The sequence below is a fragment of the Lissotriton helveticus genome, chromosome 2_1, assembly GCF_964261635.1.
Source record: "Lissotriton helveticus chromosome 2_1, aLisHel1.1, whole genome shotgun sequence".
NCBI classification, from domain to species: Eukaryota; Metazoa; Chordata; class Amphibia; order Caudata; family Salamandridae; genus Lissotriton; species Lissotriton helveticus.
The window spans coordinates 718,041,449-718,060,269 of NC_136059.1; the positions used below are offsets into that span (position 1 = coordinate 718,041,449).

At 48.7% G+C, this 18,821-nt stretch overlaps 1 protein-coding gene across 1 annotated transcript in view; it reads right to left on the reverse strand.

Moving 5' to 3' along the window:
* CHD1 (chromodomain helicase DNA binding protein 1) overlaps positions 1 to 18,821 on the reverse strand; it is a 1,592,763-nt gene that overhangs the window by 1,289,470 nt on the left and 284,472 nt on the right. Inside the window, exon 12 of the mRNA XM_078675438.1 lies at positions 5,091 to 5,307. Coding sequence (XP_078531564.1) covers positions 5,091 to 5,307 — 217 coding nt within the window. The remainder of the gene's footprint in view (positions 1 to 5,090; positions 5,308 to 18,821) is intronic.

An 18,821-nucleotide genomic window follows, 5' to 3' on the forward strand; every position in this document is an offset into this window, starting at 1 on the left:
GCCCGCCCTTCATAATCCTCGAGACGACGCATAATGAGATCGCTGTTGGTCTTCAAGTGACGGAAATCTGTTTGCAGCTCAGTGACATCACCCGTCAGACTGGATGTCTTAATGCCCAAAGATTTAACCTTCTCATTAGTTTTGCCCAGATCTGCACGGATCAGATTGACATCAATCGCCAGAGTGTCAAGTTTAAGTACAAGAGCCTCAATTTGTTGTCCTAATGAGGACTTGATTCCATCAATTGCAGCCATGACATCTTGCAAGTTCGGTTCGATCGCAGAAGTTGGCGGCTCCCTAATGCCAGCTGCACCAGGAAAACCCTTAATCTGGGTATAGCGATCCATACTGTTAGATTGAGTAGAGCCACCCCGCCGAGCATTCTTAGGTTTCAGCCTGTCACCCTCCGGTTTCCCCGACATTAGGGGAGATGGGCCAGTGTGATTAGATGAAATAAGGCAGGAAAAAAGGCGACCCCTGGCCTCCTCGGGCGAAAATAGCCCCAGCCAGAGGGCACAAGTCGAAAGTTCTCCAAATCCAGCCAAAAACAATCAATCACATTCGTGGGTGACCAGGCAGCTGTCAGTGGGCACAGGGGTAGGCTCGTTTCCAGTCACAGATCACTTTGAAGTCAAAACCGAAAGTGAAACCAATCGGACCGGTCGTGCCGATACCCGCAGGCCGATGTTGTTCAACTACAGCTCGGGTAGCATGGCCACTCTACAGCCGGGCATCACGAAGGCACAGGCCGCAATCTTCAAGGCACCGTAACTCCGGCTCCCGGGGTCCGATTAAAAATCAGAGTGCAGATTTCGCCTCACGCTTGGTTCGTCTTCACGAAGACATCGACGAAAAACAGAATATAAGACAGGATAAGTGCGGGAGGTTGCGAGGGTCTCGGGAGTCCTAAGCTCACGCGGCCATCTTGGTTGCGTGCGAAGCTCCTCCCCTGCGTGATATCTTTGATTGTTCTGTTTTGTGACTTTGCAAGATTTGCTTTACATGTATCCTTGGCAGTCTCTGCCCTTCAAACACCATGACTATGACCATGACTCCATGACTTTGTAACACACTACATTTTGTTTGCTTTAGATACTTGCACAAGTGCCTACGTAACGTTTGTTCTTGTGCTTGAGTGCCATTTATTGCATTATTATGCCTCTACTTGTACTTTGTACACTTTTGTAACTTTCACACATGTCACTTTTCCTTCTGTAATGTACCGTTTGCTACCTCTTGTATTTTGTTTGCTCACAATTGTCACTTTTGCCTCATGTAACTTAAAATTTGCTTTTGTAAGTCGTTCACTTGTATTTTTCTCCTCATGTATCATTACTGTTCCTATTGTGAAGTGCTCTGACACCTTCGGGTAAAGTCCGCGCTATATAAAAACACATAAAATAAAGAAATAAATAAATAGGCATCTTGTGCAGACCACTTAATCTCTCCGTGTCTACAAATGACAGTGTCAGACCGTCAGTCTGTAATGCAACTGGTGCTCATGAAAGTAAAGCGCCCTGATTCCTTCGGGTCGAGTTCAAGCTATTAAAACTGCAACAACAAAAAAAATCCAGAGTGGCAGGGTAGGGTCAGCCCAGCGTGTGTGAGACTAACAGGAGGGCGGAGGGACTTCACACAGAGAGCGTGCGGGGAGCAGGGAGGTTTACAAACAGCATGGACCTCGCAGACAAGGGGTTGGTAACTGGAGTGCAGCGACAGGAAAGCACTGAAGTAAGGCATATAGGTGTTTTCAAAGCTTGTTCTTTTAATAAGAGAAAGACATTGGGAGGAGGAGGAGGGGTCGGGGGGCTCGAGAGGCGCTGGGGACGACAGGGGAGAGGGAGCGGGATGATGATTTTATAAATGTTCTTCCTCATCACAAAGGCGCAGCGAGGTGCGACACCCTCCTTCCTCCCTGTGTTTTTTCCGTGGAGATAAAATCGGCAGCCAGAGAGCAGGTCTGCAAGTGCAGCCGCCGAGCAGAGCCTGTCTATTGATAGGGATATTATATTTTAGATTAAGGTAGAAAGACTAACCCAGGAAGATATTGATACCCTGTCAGGAAACATTATCCCCGGCAGAAAACAGCTTGGCATGATTGAGGCGGGCTTCAGGCCGCTCTCAGCTTCCCGCGAGTTTGGATGAGAAAAACTGCATTTGGAAACTCGGATCTCCTTGGGGGGGGGGGATGTGGCTAAAAATATCTATGAAAGGCTTAGTGTGAGTGTGCCTTGTGCACCTCGCTCTGTAGGGGGAATAGACTGTCTCACAGCCCTAGCAAAGCAACCGGGTTCATGGCCACCTCTGATGTTTGTGATCCTAACCACAACCACATTGCCACAGTGCCATGGACCATTTTAAAGAATCCCCAGTCAATGCAGAATTAGAACAATACAAGGTAGCTTCCAAAAAACCTAGATGGAGTTCAGACCCAGGAAAATTACTTGCTGGGTACTTAAATCTCGGCTGCCAAGAAGCCTCATATGACGAGAGCAGCGCATGCCCTGCTTACGTCAGGCCAAGACCTAAAAAAGTGACCTATAGTTTGGTCACAAAAAAAAGCAGCAAGGAATTTTTACTGAAACCTAAATACAATTTGACTGTAGCCCCACTTGTCCATCTAGGGATGGAAACATTACCATGCAGCTGTATTCTGCTGGCTGAACAGGCTGTCCTTTGCTTTTCCACCATTTCTGCTGTGCTATTAGATCTGAACTAGTACGCTAGAGAAACTTCAGAACTCCAAAAAGGTAGGCAGACTTATTCTGTGATGCTCATAGCATAGAATACTATGGTGCTTATCTTCAGGCGTGAACTCAGCAGGAGTTGCAAAGTCCTCTTTTTCACAACCACTTCAGACCTCATGTGACTGAAGACAGTGTCTATAATTTCAACACACAAAGTGCTTTTGCCTAAAACTCCAGTGCTGATTGAAGGTGTCATTAGTGAGTACATGGCAGGTATTTAGATTGGAGACCATTGCTTTAAACCTAAATCTTAACTCATAAATATGAATAACTCATAGTTGACAAAAAATTAAATGCTGCAAAACTGCCGCAAAAAGCAATAGTGTGCTGCAAAATTTTAATTTTTGTGCTGCGAAATATCCAAGTCCATGCCGCAATATCCTGGGGGGGTTCAGCTTTTGTAAAGGGTTAACGTATAGCTACTTTGCTTCTCATCAAGATGCTTTCGCAGCATTTCAAAGATTGGCCTCTCTGATTTATCGGAGGCGGATGTGGAAGCAGGTCTCAACACCAACACTTCTTTCAGCACAGAGAAAGGAGCAGGCATGGATGGTGCCTTTCGTTTTAAAGGGTGTCGAGACTGCTTAGTGCTGAAAAAGGGCTTTGGATCAGAGGGCCAATGTAGATCACTGTCCTTTGTAGGATCCCTTTTCAGCTCCCATGGCGTAGGAGGCTGAGAGGGTGGCCGTTTCTCGTGCACTGGTAGCCAGACTCTCTCTTGAGAGCGGTGATCTGGCTCCCAGTGCAGTCTCTTATGGGACTTGTGATGTGCTTCAGATCGACCACTCTCACTAGCCTGAATATAGTCTTTGTAGGAAAGCCGTATTTGGATGAAGTGGATAGCGCCCCTTCTTCCTTCTCATCAGCAATTGATACACTTGGTAGGTGAGAAGGAACGACTGAAGACTCAACGTCATCTTCCTCCTCGGCACTGAGGGGGTCCAGTTCACTAAAGATGTCCCGAACCTCTTCGGCACTGTCGCTCGAACGTGATGGGGGCCCATCGTCTGTTTCTGCAATAACAAAGGGTCTTTTTACGCCATATGCTGTGGGGGTGGCACCAGGGATATTTAGAGTGGCATTGAGAACATTTTTCAATGAAGGACGTCCATTCAATCTCATACTGCATGTGGACATTCTCCAATGTCGAAGAAAGAGGGCACGAGGCTCTGGAGGGGCGTCGAGGGCACAAGGCATTAGAGGAGCATAGGTGCCCGAAGGATGGAGACCCAGAGTTGTGTGATGGCCTCTGAAGTTCATTGAAGAGAAGAAATTTCACACACGATACTCGCGTTAACAGTTTTTCTTGCGGTTGGGGTCACTAAGAAGAGTTGGCAATTACAGAATCCAAGATGATATTCGCCCAATGTTGAAAAAATTACTTGAAGGATGGTAAGTGCAACCACATGCATCTCTCTTCTGTGGCCCATCATGTGAGCAGCCTGCCATTCCTGCACAATACCACAACACTTATAACATAGAGCATGCTCCTTTCACACATTTGTCTCCATACATACACTAGTGATGAATAAGCTTACACAAACTATGTTTCACACTTATTTCCTCACTACACACAAAGGAGCAGTGACAATGACAGTAAGAGCACAACTCTGGTGCATCCATATGACACTTGAACCTCTAACCTTCCGACACTCTTCTACCCAAGCACTCCCAGGAGTAGCGTGAGACCTATCCACAAATTTGCAACTGTGCCTCATATGGGGTATTAACACCTATAGAAATTCAACAACAATGCAATACATATTCAGCAGTGTGATATCATATGGTTATAAGCATCTGATCTTTAGATGGGTCTGCCAATCACTCATTTTACACAGCTCAAACATAAGCAATGCACAATTCAAGTGCACAAACCAAACTTCTATGATGTAAGGAGCCGGGGAAACATTGATGATAGAGGTATGAAGAAACACCTCTCTTGCCTCACTATCGTCCAGGCCTCTTTCAATCCACTACCACAGCACATCCTCATCTCCCGTCTGCCATTCTTCAGCAGTCTTTTGCAGACTATGCCCCACTCCAAACCCTCCTGACTTCTGCTTTACATCTTTCTTCTTTTTTGCCATATTTATGCTTCTTTAACACTTATGTTTTATGTTAGTACTCCTACCAGAACTTTTCACTATGCTTTTTAAGATCCTATGTTTTTCTGTAGGAAATTATGTGACTCGCTTAGTTCTCTGTTGACACAGCATTTTGGTACAGTTACACTTTACAAAAATGGAAATGAAATAAATATAAATGCTTGGGTTGCCTAAACGATCTATATTTTATGCTGGGGAGATGATGGGGGGGAGAGGCTTAGGGATTGAGGGTACTTACCACATTCCTGCTGCTGATGTCTCCTAAATACACCACAGCATTCATCTGTGGTGCCCAAATCTGAATCTCACGTTGCCAAGAAGTAAGAGTAGAAAGTGGCACAACCAAAAGGAAAGGCCCATAAAGCTGGTGTTCATTGAACAAGTAGTTCAGAAATGAAATTGTCTGTATTGTTTTACCAAGACCCATTTCATCTGCAAGAATACAACTGTTCCCTCTGAAAACAGAAACAGAAAGGATGTATTAAAATAAAAAATGCTAGTAGCTTTCAAATTATTTTTCATTAACTGGTAAAGACTAAATTTAAAACAGATTGGGATGACAACCTTAGGACAGCACAGGCAGCCATCAGCTTTAATACAGTCCTTGTCAGATGTGACCAGATGAACAATTACTTACCTTTGGTAACGCTTTTTCTGGTGGATACAGTATCTGCCTGTGGGATCCTCACCTTTCGAATACCCCTTGCGTCAGCATTCCGCGGAAATTATTTTACTAGCTCTCCCACGTCGACAAGGACATCATAATAGCACGGCTCCGCTCGCGGCTCCGTATGACGTCATCTGAGCCATAAGAAGACCTCGTTGGCATGCTGACACCAGTTCCACCCATTTTTTCCATGCCCTCGAGGCAAACGGGCGAACCGACAACATTTTCACACGTATACACAGTATACAAAATATATATATGCAAATGCAAGTACACATAGCTTAACCAATAAAAGCATGGGAAAAGGACAACAAACCAAGCATTCTTCCTAAATCAAATCTTAAGCAAGAAAAAGACATATTAAAAACATTCATGTCAAACAGTTCTAGCATTTTTGGTAGAAACAGGTGGACAACGGGGAGGCGGGTGGAACGGTGAGGAATCCACGGGCAGATACTGTATCCACAAGAAAAGCGTTACCGAAGGTAAGTAACTTGTTCTTCTGATGGATACATCTGCCTGTGGACTCCATCTTTTGAATAGAATCCCAAAGCTGTGCCTCTCCCGGAGGAGGGTGTCCACCTGACTAGACCAAAAAATCTTGCAGAACAGAACGTGCAAAATGGACGTCCCTCCTAACCTCCGAATCCAAGCAGTAATGCTTCATAAAAGTATGGAGGGAGGCCCGAGTTGCTGCCTTACAAATATCAATATAACAGGAACATCTTTAGCCAAAGCAGAAGAAGATGACTTCGCTTTGGTAGAATGAGCTCTGATACCTTCAGGCGGGTCCTTATTGGCCAAGGCGTAGCAGATCTTGATGTAGAAGATGATCCCCCGAGAGAGTCCGCTTGTGCACAGCCTTGCCTTTCATTCGCCCAACGTAGCCCACAAAGAGCTGATCGTCCAACCTTAGATCCTTTGTTCTGTCCAAAAAAAAAATGACAGCTCTCTTAGGATCCAAACGATGAAGTCTCTCCTCCTCTTTGGAAGGGTGAGGGGGAGGATAGAAGGTAGGTAGGGTAATGGACTGTCCCAAATGGAAAGGAGTAACCACCTTAGGAAGGAAAGCAACCCTGGTCCTAAGAACCAACGTATCTGCATGAATGGTCAAGAATGAAGGTTTGGAACTAAGAGCCTTAAGCTCACTTACCCTCCTGGCCGAGGTAATGGCAATCAAGAAAAATGTTTTAAAAGAGAGAAGCCTCAAAGGACAACTATGAAGAGGCTCAAATGGAGAACCCATTAAAAAGGTAAGAATGAGATTTAAATCCCACTGAGGCATAATGAAAGGAGTGGGAGGAAACTTATTTGTAAGGCCCTTAATGAACCTCATAACAACTGAAGATTTGCATAAAGACGGCTGATCCGGCAAACAAATAAAAGCTGACAAATAACCTTTAACTGTAGCCACAGCACAACCCTGCTGGGCTGAGGAAAGAGAAAAACTTAGCACGTCAGACAAACTGGCCTTCAAAGGATCAATGGACCTCTCTCCACACTATTTCACAAATTTGGACCACCTGGAAGAATACACAGATTTGGTGGAGAGTCTCCTGGATGATAAAATAACATCTTAAAATAACATCCACCACATCAGGTGGGCGAGAGAAAAAACTCAGGTTGCCCCGTTCAATCTCCAGGCATGAAGGTGCAGGCTCTGGAGGTGGGGTTGTAGAACCTGCCCCTGCAATTGCGAGAAGGAGGTCTGCCCTGAAAGGAAGATGGAGCGGAGGGTGCGATGAGAGGTGAAGTAGATCTGTGTACCACACCCTTCTTGGCCAATCCGGAGTGATCAATATGACTTGGGCCAGGTCTTGGCGAATCTTCCTCAGAACCCGAGGAATCAAGCGTATGGGAGGAAACGAGTAAAGGAGTTGCGACCTCCAATCCAATTGAATTAAACGCGCCCCCCCCAGCGCTCCCTGAATCAGATTCTGGAGACTGCAGAACAACGGAGAGTGCGCATTCTCATGAGTGGCAAACAGGTCCAACTGAGGAGACCCCCACTTCTTGAAGATGTGATGGACCACCTCCGGATGAAGCCGCCACTCGTTGTCGGCAGAGTAATGCCGACAGACTGTCCGCACGAACATTCAGCACATTGGCTAGATGATTTGCAAACACAAATCTGATGGTCCTGAGCCCAGGACCAGAGTAGCAGAGCCTCTCGGCAGAGACGATATGACCCTACCCCTCCTGGTTTGTTGATATACCACATCGCAGTAGTGTTGTCCATCAGGACCTGAACCGATTGACCGCAAAGGGAAGGAAAGCCTTTAGTGTCAAACGTATCGCCCGCAATTCCAGAAGGTTGATGTGAAGCAACCCTTCCTCTGGAGACCAAAGACCTTTGACCTCCAGAACCCCCAAATGAGCACCCCACTCTAGAGTGGAGGCATCCGTGATCACTGTGGCCACCAGTGGAGGAGGCTGAAAGGGCCTTCCTTGAGACAGGTTGCCCTGCACACTCTACCAAGTCAGCTCTGCTGCAGCGTCTCTGGAGATTCTGACCTTCTCCCCGAGATCTCCATTGTGTTGATACCACTGCCTGCAGAGGCACCACTGGAGTGCCCTCATGTGCCAGCGTGCATTACTGACTAAAAGTATACAGGAAGCGAACAGATTGAGCAGGCGTAGGACCTTCAGGACTAAAACAACCGCTCAATCGTGAAACAAAGGAATCATCTCCTGAATGTCAAGAATTCTCTGTAGAGGCGGGAATGCCCGACATACAGTAGTGTCCAGTATTGCCCCTATGAACAGGCTGCGCTGAGAAGGAAGCAGGTGAGATTTGGGTACATTTATCAAGAAACCCAAGTTGAACAACAGTTGCATTGTTGCCTGCAAATGGCGAAACACCAACTTCGGAGACTCTGCTTTCAACAGCCAATCGTCCAGATAGAGGAAAACAGGAACCCCTGACCTTCTGAAATGTGTTGCTACCACTGCCATCACCTTTGTAAAGACTTGAGGTGCGGAAGTCAGACCGAACGGATGGACAGCAAACTGGTAGTGTTGCGATCCTACCGTGAACCGGACATACTTCCGATGTGACTTCAGGATGGGAAGATGAAAATACACATCTTGCAAATCGATGGACACCATCTAGTCTTCATGTTGCAAACTCGAGAAGAACCTGAGCCAGGGTCAACATTTTGAATTTTTCCTGTGTGAGGTAAAGATTCAAAATCCTGAGGTCCAGGATCGGTCTCAACCAACCGTCCTTTTTGGGTATCAGGAAATACTGGGAGTAGCAACCCTGACCCCTTTCTTGTTCTGGAACCACCTCTATCGCACCTTTCTGTAGCAAGGCAAGAACCTCCTGCTGCAAAAGTAGCAAGTGGTCCTCTGAACACCAACCCTGGCGGGGAGGGTAAGGAGGAGGAAACTAAAAAAGGGAGGGTGTACCCATTCTCTACAAGATTCAAAACCCAAAGGTCTTAAGTAATCGATTTCCAATCTTGGAAAGTGGGAAACCCAACCCCCTACAGGACCAACATGCTCTAAGATGGGGGATCTAGAGCTGCTTTCCTGAGGCACCAATGGTGGTGGGGGGGGGGGGGGGGGGGGAGGGGAGAGAAGAGGAGGACGAAGAGGACTGCTGCCGAGCGGCTCCTCGAAGACTGCACCTATTTTCACCCCTGTACGATTTGTACAAAGGGTTCTGCTGCTGACCCTGCGGAGTTTGCTGGCAGCCATGAAAGGAAGCTGCCCTTCCAAATCCTCGATAACGCTTGTAGCCGTATCCTCGAGACTGAGTTTGAAGGCCCAGATATCTTGCAGTCGCGCTGCTATCTTTAAAATGTTGTAAAGCAGAGTCAGCCTTAGTGCCAAACAGCTTCGTACCTTCAAAGGGCAAATCCAACAGGGTTGCTTGAACATCAGGAGAAAATCCAGATCTCAGCCAAGCTTGTCTCCTTGTAGCCACAGAAGATCCCATTACTTGGGCCACCGAGTCAGCCATATCCAAACCGGACTGTATAACTTTACAGGCAGCAGCTTAAGAGTCTGAAAGTGCTTCAAGGAAACTAACCCGATCGTCCTCAGGTAGCTTAGAGGCCAGCTGTTTGACAGAATCCATAAGAGCATGGATATATCTTTCAAGTAAGCAGGTAGCATTAGTAGATTTCAATGCCATACTTACAGAGGAAAATACTTTTTTAGCTGCCTGCTCCATCTTTGTAGAATCCCTAACCAGATGACTGTTCAGAGCAAGAAGCTTGGACCACCAAGCTTTCAGATGATGGGTGAGTAGACAGAAAAGCCGGATCCCCAGGAGCTGGCTTGTACCTGCTCGCAATGGCCCAGGAAACAGCTGGAGCAGTCAAGGGCCTTTGCCAAACTTCCAAAATAGGTTATGTCAAAGCCTCATTGAAGGGCAGAATTGAAGAAGATGTATTAAGAACCTCAGTCAAAATATTAGATTTAATTTCAGCTGAAGGCAATTGCAGGTCCAGTAACTCAGCGGCTTTTCTTACAACCACATGATAAAGAGCCACATCCTGTGAAATCCCAGCCTTCGGTGAGGAGAGTTCCCATTCTGGGGAAGTATCCAACCCTCTGGCTTCTTGTAGGCATTCAAATTTGTCAACAGAGTCGACCATTTCTCCCTCCTCCTGTTCTTGTCTATATTCTTCCTCTTCAAGCAGTCTCTGCGCATCCCTCCTAGAGCGCTGCTTCAGGATCGGCGTCGGCAGCGCCAGACGTGGCGCCGGTGACTACGGCATCGGCATCGAAGGAGGACCTAAAGGATCAAGCATCGGCGCCGATCTAATCCGAGGCGGCGCCGACTCGACAACCAATGGAGTCCGAGAATTTGGAGTGGAAGACTTCGGCGCCGGAAAATGCCAAGCCAGAGTTGTAGGCATAAAAGGCACGAAAGGCGCCTGGGCGTTTTGATGTGGAACACCCTAATTAAAGGCCAATAGACCCAAGGGGCCCGATGGCGCACCAGTAGGATGTGAAACCCTGGCAAACATGCCAAACACTGCATTTAAAAAATGCGTCGGAAATGTTCCAGGGCCCGGAAAAGGAGGATAAAAATTCGTACCTTCCTTAACAGGATCCACCTGAGGCCGAACTGGAGGCAGCGGAGCCGGTGGAGACGACGCCCATACAGGCGTAGCCACAGGAGCAGAAGACTCCCTGGGCGTCGAAGACCTTTCTGGGCGTCGCAGTTTCTTTAGGCGTCGAAGAGCCACTCGACGCGGGCGACCTTGAAGGCGGTGAGTTAACCGGAGTTGCTTGAGGAGAAGGTGATGAGACACAAAGTCTTTTCTCTGACGCCACTGAAGTGGTGAAGGAGATCTCAAAGCCTTACCCTTCGAAGAGCGACTTCGAGAGCCATGCCTCCTCAGACTTCTTTTGCTTTTTGGATTCTGAAGTGTACGAAGTCGACGGCTTAAAACGTTTTTGACCCCTCTTCTCCTTTTTAGGTCCCGCATGTGCAGCATAGGAGGACTTTTAGCCGTCGCTCTGCTCTTTTTGGAAGCACACACTCGTGCTTGTGGCAGCATCCACCTTGCGGGAGCGAGCAGGGTTGCGCCACAAGCACGAGTATGTGCTTCGAAAAAGAGCAGACTGCGCATGCACGCACGCACCCAGCGCACATGCGCTGCACAGGAGGTCCTTTAGCCGTTGCTCTGCTCTTTTTGGAAGCACACACTCGTGCTTGTGGCAACATCCACTTTGCAGGAGCAAGCAGGGGCGCGCCACAAGCACGAGTATGTGCTTCCAAAAAGAGCAGACTGTGTGCACACGCACGACTCTCGGGCTCTCTCACTCTCGCTCTCCCCCTCTCTCAAAGCAGCTTTCCTCAGCAATTGCCGAGCAGTCAGTGTTTGGGTTATCAGAACTTTCATTAATAGTGACCCCACTGACTGCCCTGAAGTATTGTAATATAAACAGACAACAGGACTTGATTTTACTGTATGCTGCTGCTGACAGTGTTGCATATTCATTGTGTGAGTTTATACCATTCATTTATCCTTCTGTTTCATTTTAGCTTTAATACGGTTACTGTGCTGGGGAGGGGGCCAGGTTTGTAATCTCCCTACCCCATGCTGCATACTGAGTGCTGATGGTCGTCGAAGTGCATTTCCCCCCACAGCACGAGAAATTAAGCATTTACGAACGGTCCGTGTAATTACCAGGCGGTTGGTTAACTTACATGGCGAACCCGAGCGAATTCCTCATGCACGTACTTACACAAATCAATGCTTAAAAGCGTTTTCTTCTCCTTAGGGGAAATAGTATCAGGAATGTTTCATTTGCATATCGTTTAATAGAGGATCTGATTACAGCCGCAGGTCTGAACCAGCGCGTCGTGGCTCCGCCCCCTTTGCTTTCACAGCCCCTCCAAGGACAACCATTGGGGAAAGTTGAAAAACAAACTGTTACCCTGTCTTTAAAGAAAATGTTCACACTGCTGCACGCACATCTTTCTCGGGGCCGTAGCTGTTGGTTTTTGCTGTGATTAACTCACGGCATGCTGCCAGCAAGCGTCCCGATGCAATCCATTTCCTAATCATCCTGCCTATGGGCGGGCCCCAGTGAGGTCTGCGTTTCACTGGGCCTGCACTGGCCGCCAGGAGCTGAGGATCAGTGACAGTCCTCCTGATGGCTCCTTAATGCAGCTGCCAGCCACGGCACCCAGCGACTCAGTAAGCAAAAGAACAAGCATTGGAAATGCAATAGGTCTCGCATTAGAAAAGTTGGAGTTATTGGTCTTGTAAATGACATATTTTATTTATTTGTTGGTTTTTAAAATTGCTAAATTGATGGCTTTGTCATTTACAATGCCAATAGTTATAACTTTCGCGAATGTGACACCTATAGCATTTGGAATGCAACATGTTTTGTATTTACGTGACTTAGATGGCAGCTCTGGTCGTTAGGCCACATCTCTAGAGAGCAGGAGAGTGCAGCAGGGGAGAGAAGCACAGCAATGCAATAGGTCTCGCATTAGGAAAGTTTGAGCTATTGGTATTGTAAAGGACACATTTTTTATTTATGTGCTTGTTTTGAAAATAGCGAAATTAATAGCTTTGTTATTTACAATGCCAATAGTTTTATCTTTCGCAAATGTGACACCTATTGTAACACAATATGTGTTGTGAGGGTGAGTGAGGGTGAGGGGTTGAGGGTGGGTGAGTGAGGGTGAGTGAGGGTGAGTGAGGGTGAGAGGGTGAGTGAGGGTGAGGGTGAGTGAGGGTGAGTGAGGGTGAGAGGGTGAGTGAGGGTGAGAGGGTGAGTGAGGGTGAGGGTGAGAGGGTGAGAGGGTGAGGGTGAGTGAGGGTGAGGGTGAGGGTGGGTGAGGGTGAGGGTGAGTGAGGGTGAGGGTGAGTGAGGGTGGGTGAGGGTGAGGGGTTGAGGGTGAGTGAGGGTGAGTGAGAGTGAGGGTGAGTGAGGGGTTGAGGGTGAGGGGTTGAGGGTGAGGGCGAGGGGTTGAGGGTGAGTGAGGGTGAGTGAGGGTGAGTGAGGGTGAGTGAGGGTGAGTGAGGGTGAGTGAGGGTGAGTGAGGGTGAGTGAGGGTGAGTGAGGGTGAGTGAGGGTGAGTGAGGGTGAGTGAGGGTGAGGGTGAGGGTGAGGGTGAGGGTGAGGGTGAGGGTGAGGGTGAGTGAGGGTGAGAGTGAGGGTGAGAGTGAGGGTGAGAGTGAGAGTGAGGGTGAGAGTGAGGGTGAGTGAGGGTGAGGGTGAGTGAGGGTGAGTGAGGGTGAGGGTGAGTGAGGGTGAGTGAGGGTGAGGGTGAGTGAGGGTGAGGGTGAGTGAGGGTGAGGGTGAGTGAGGGTGAGGGTGAGTGAGGGTGAGGGTGAGTGAGGGTGAGTGAGGGTGAGGGTGAGTGAGGGTGAGGGTGAGTGAGGGTGAGGATGAGGGTGAGTGAGGGTGAGGGTGAGGGGTTGAGGGTGAGTGTGAGTGTGAGTGAGGGTGAGGGTGAGTGAGGGTGAGGGTGAGTGAGGGTGAGGGTGAGTGAGGGTGAGGGGTTGAGGGTGAGTGAGGGTGAGGGGTTGAGGGTGAGAGGGTGAGGGTGAGTGAGGGTGAGTGAGGGTGAGGGGTTGAGGGTGAGTGAGAGTGAGGGTGAGGGGTTGAGGGTGAGTGAGGGTGAGGGGTTGAGGGTGAGTGAGGGTGAGGGGTTGAGGGTGAGTGAGGGTGAGGGGTTGAGGGTGAGTGAGGGTGAGGGGTTGAGGGTGAGTGAGGGTGAGGGGTTGAGGGTGAGTGAGGGTGAGGGGTTGAGGGTGAGTGAGGGTGAGGGTGGGTGAGGGTGAGTGAGGGTGGGTGAGGGTGAGTGAGGGTGAGGGTGAGTGTGAGTGAGAGTGAGGGTGAGTGAGGGTGAGTGAGGGTGAGTGAGGGTGAGTGAGGGTGAGTGAGGGTGAGTGAGGGTGAGGGTGGGTGAGGGTGGGTGAGGGTGGGTGAGGGTGGGTGAGGGTGGGTGAGTGAGGGTGAGGGTGAGTGAGGGTGAGGGGTTGAGGGTGAGTGAGGGTGAGGGGTTGAGGGTGAGTGAGGGTGAGGGGTTGAGGGTGAGTGAGGGTGAGGGGTTGAGGGTGAGTGAGGGTGAGGGTGAGGGGTTGAGGGTGAGGGTGGGTGAGGGTGAGGGGTTGAGGGTGAGTGAGGGTGAGGGGTTGAGGGAGGGTGAGGGTGAGTGAGGGTGAGGGGTTGAGGGTGAGTGAGTGAGGGTGAGGGTGAGTGAGGGTGAGGGTGAGGGGTTGAGGGTGAGTGAGGGTGAGTGAGAGTGAGGGTGAGTGAGGGGTTGAGGGTGAGGGGTTGAGGGTGAGTGAGGGTGAGGGGTTGAGGGTGAGGGGTTGAGGGTGAGTGAGGGTGAGGGTGGGTGAGGATGAGTGAGGGTGAGGGGTTGAGGGTGAGTGAGGGTGGGTGAGGGTGAGTGAGGGTGAGTGAGGGTGAGGGTGAGAGAGGGTGAGTGAGGGTGAGTGAGGGTGAGGGTGAGTGAGGGTGAGGGTGAGTGAGGGTGAGGGTGAGTGAGGGTGAGTGAGGGTGAGTGAGGGTGAGTGAGGGTGAGTGAGGGTGAGTGAGGGTGAGTGAGGGTGAGGGTGAGTGAGGGTGAGTGAGGGTGAGGGTGAGTGAGGGTGAGGGTGAGTGAGGGTGAGGGTGAGGGTGGGTGAGGGTGGGTGAGGGTGAGTGAGGGTGAGGGTGAGTGAGGGTGAGGGGTTGAGGGTGAGTGAGGGTGAGGGGTTGAGGGTGAGTGAGGGTGAGTGAGGGTGAGTGAGGGTGAGGGGTTGAGGGAGGGTGAGGGTGAGGGGTTGAGGGAGGGTGAGGGGTTGAGGGAGGGTGAGGGGTTGAGGGTGAGTGAGGGTGAGGGTGAGGGTGAGTGAAGGTGAGGGTGAGCGAGGGTGAGTGAGGGTGAGGGGTTGAGGGTGAGTGAGGGTGAGGATGAGTGAGGGTGAGGGGTTGAGGGTGGGTGAGGGTGAGGGTGAGTGAGGGTGAGGGTGAGTGAGGGTGAGGGTGAGTGAGGGTGAGGGTGAGTGAGGGTGAGTGAGGGTGAGTGAGGGTGAATGAGGGTGAGTGAGGGTGAATGAGGGTGAGTGAGGGTGAATGAGGGTGAGTGAGGGTGAATGAGGGTGAGTGAGGGTGAATGAGGGTGAATGAGGGTGAGTGAGGGTGAGGGTGAGGGTGGGTGAGGGTGAGTGAGGGTGAGTGAGGGTGAGTGAGGGTGAGTGAGGGGTTGAGGGTGAGTGAGGGTGAGGGGTTGAGGGTGAGTGAGGGTGAGTGAAGGTGAGGGTGAGTGAAGGTGAGGGTGAGCGAGGGTGAGGGTGAGCGAGGGTGAGGGGAGATGTATATGGGCATATAACGAGAAAGCGAAAGTGAAAGAACAGGTGATGTGGAGGACTCAGAGGTATTCAGAACGGAGCCGAACGCAGAGGAGATGGCTTCGAGCTCCAGTACAGGTAGAGAGAGGAATGACAAGGACACGAGGGCAGCTTTGGAAGGACTTCTGCTGATTACCTTCAAGTACCGTCTTCCACTGCCAAGTAAACTGCTCTCAGGACAGAAAGGGCAGAGGGGGAGCATGAAACAGAAGACAGGTATAGTGACAAAGCAAAGGGCAGGGCGACAAACAAGAATAATGATCATACGGATAGGGGTTCAAAGGCGGCAAGGATGAGGCTCATGAAATTACGCGTTGGCAATTTGGATAACTACATTAAATGATTACGTTAAACAGAGTAGGCTATAGCCAGAGAGAGGAGGCATGCAGGGAAAGAAGTTAAGGCAAGAGGGAATCCAGGCCAGACTCTCCTGCTCTGGATTCATAATAGAGTGTGAAGAGGGTTATTAGATGACGTGCAATATTAGGATGTAAAACTGTTAACAAAAAAAACCTTTAGAAATAAGGAATATGCTACTTACCAGTATGCATCTGTTCTTGGCATAGAGGGCTGCAGAGTGGTACATTTATGAATAGATCGCCATCTGGTGTTGGGCTCGGATGATTGCACTTTGTTTTTCTTCTGGAGAAGTCTTTGTCGTCATAGGTGACTCCTCCTCTCGGTGTTAGTGCGCATGGGCATCGGCTCCATCCTTAGATTGTTTTGCCATAGTAGGGTTAGATGGAGTAGTGTAGTATAGTACATAAAGATATGCCCATGTAAATGTATCTAAATAAGATAATGTTGGGACAGACACAGGTTTCCGGGGAGGCAGGGAGGGCATGTACCACTCTGCAGCCCTCTATGCCAAGAACAGATGCATACTGGTAAGTAGCATATTCCGTTCGAGGCATATGGGCTGCAGATGGTACATTTATGAATAGATTGTACAGCAGTTACCTCCCTAGCGGTGGTCACCAGTGTCTGTCGCAACTGTCTGAAATAGAGTTTTTAATACAGCTTGGCCCACTCTGGCTTGTTGTGCAGCCTGTACATCAACACAGTAGTGCTTTGTGAATGTATGTGGTGTAGACCAAGTTGCTGCTCTACATATGTCATCTAGGGGAATGTTCCCTAAGAATGCCATAGATGCTCCTAGTTTTCTTGTGGAATGAGCTCTAGGAGGAACAGTTAATGTTCTCTTTGCTTTAATGTAACATATTTGTATACATCTTACAATCCATCTTGCGATGCCTGCTTTAGAGATAGGATTGCCCTTATGTGTTGGGGAAAATGCTACAAATAGTTGTTTAGTTTTCCTGAAGTCTTGTGTTCTTTCTATGTAGTACAAAATGGCTCTTTTAACATCTAGTGTATGTAGAGCCCTTTCTGCCACCGTCTGTGGTTTTGGAAAGAAGACTGGTAATTCCACTGGCTGATTGATGTGGAATGCTGAAATTACTTTAGGCAAGAACTTTGGGTTTGTTCTAAGAACCACTTTATTCTGGTGTAACTGTAGGAATGGTTCTTGTATTGTTAATGCCTGTAATTCGCTTACTCTTCTGAGTGAGGTAATAGCTATAAGGAATGCCACCTTCCATGTAAGGAATTGTATTTCGCACCTATGCATAGGTTCGAAGGGTGGCCCCATTAGTCTGGTGAGTACTACGTTGAGGTTCCAGACTGGGGAAGGTGGTAATCTTGGTGGAATGACTCTTTTAAGACCTTCCATGAATGCTTTTATCGCTGGTACTCTGAACAGTGATATGCGCTGCCTGTTTTGTAGGTATGCTGCTATAGCTGCTAGATGTACTCTGATAGATGTGTACGCTAGATTACATTGCTGTAAGTGTAATAAGTAGCAAATAATCTCCCTTGTTGATACGTCTAGAGGGTTGATATTGTTATTAGTACAGTGTATAGCAAACCTCTTCCACTTAGCTGCATAGCATGCTCTGGTGGTTGGACGTCTCGCTTGTTTAATTATTTCCATGCAATTTGGGGGGAGATCTAAGTACCCAAATTCTAGGATTTCAGGAGCCAGATCGCCAAGTTCAATTGAGTTGGATCTGGGTGCATTATTTCTCCATGGTTCTGTGTAAGGTGCATGGGTAGAATTCGTAGCTTTTGATGTGGCACTTGTGAGAGTTGCAGGAGCGTGGTGAACCACGGCTGTCTTGCCCACGTGGGTGCTACTAGTATCATGGTCATTGAATGTTGTTGCAGTTTCCTGACCACTAATGGGATTAGTGGGAGAGGGGGAAAAGCGTAAGCAAATTTGTTGGACCAATTTATCCATAACGCATTGCCCTGCGACAGGTGATGTGGGTACCTGGACGCGAAGCTTTGGCATTTTGCGTTCTGATGAGTGGCAAATAGGTCTATCTCTGGTTGTCCCCATCTTTGGAAGAATGGCTGCAGTATTTGTTGGTGCAGTTCCCATTCGTGTATTTGTTCCGACTGTCTGCTTAAGATGTCTGCTATCTGGTTTTGAACTCCTGGTAGGTGTTCGGCTAACAGATAGATGTTTTGAGGAATGGCCCATCTCCAAATTTCCTGTGCTAGTCTGGATAATTGGAGAGAGTGCGTCCCCCCCTGTTTTTGAATATAATACATTGCTGTCATGTTGTCTGTTCTGATCAGGACTGCTTTGTGGATAACATGTATCTGAAAGGCTTTCAATGCTAGAAACACTGCCAGTAGTTCTAGGTAGTTGATGTGTAGTGTTCTTTCCTGCACACTCCACCTTCCTTGTACTGTGTACTTGTCCATATGTGCTCCCCATCCGGTGAGCGATGCGTCTGCTGTTATTGTCACCTGTGGAATTGGCTCTAGGAACGACCGCCCCTTGGTAATGTTTGTTCTGTTCCACCACTTCAGAGAGCGGTGTGTGCGGTCGTCTACCAACACCAGATCCGTAATCTGCCCTTGAGCCTGATTCCACTGTGTCGCTAAGCATTCTTGTAGCGGACGCATTTGTAGTTTTGCATATGGTATTAGCAGTATGCAGGATGACATCATGCCTAATAGCTGCATGAACACTCTTGCTGTTAGTGAGTGTTGTGGCTGAAATCTCTGAATGATTGTAAGCATTGCTTGGACCCTGACTGGGTTGGGGTACACTTTGGCTTTTTCTGTGTCTATAGTAGCCCCCAGATATTGTTGAACCTTGTTTGGTTGTAGGTGTGACTTTGTGTAGTTCACCGTGAACCCTAGCTGGTGTAGTAGCTGAATTGTCTTTTGTGTGTGTTGCAGACACTCCTCTTGCGACCTGGCTTTTATTAGCCAGTCGTCCAAGTATGGGAAGACATGAATTTGTTGTCTTCTTAGGTGAGCTGCTACCACTGCCAGGCATTTTGTGAACACCCTTGGTGCCGTCGTGACACCAAATGGAAGGACTTTGAACTGATAATGTTGTCCTTCTACCACAAACCTGAGGTATTTCCTGTGGGCTTTGTGAATAGGGATATGAAAGTAA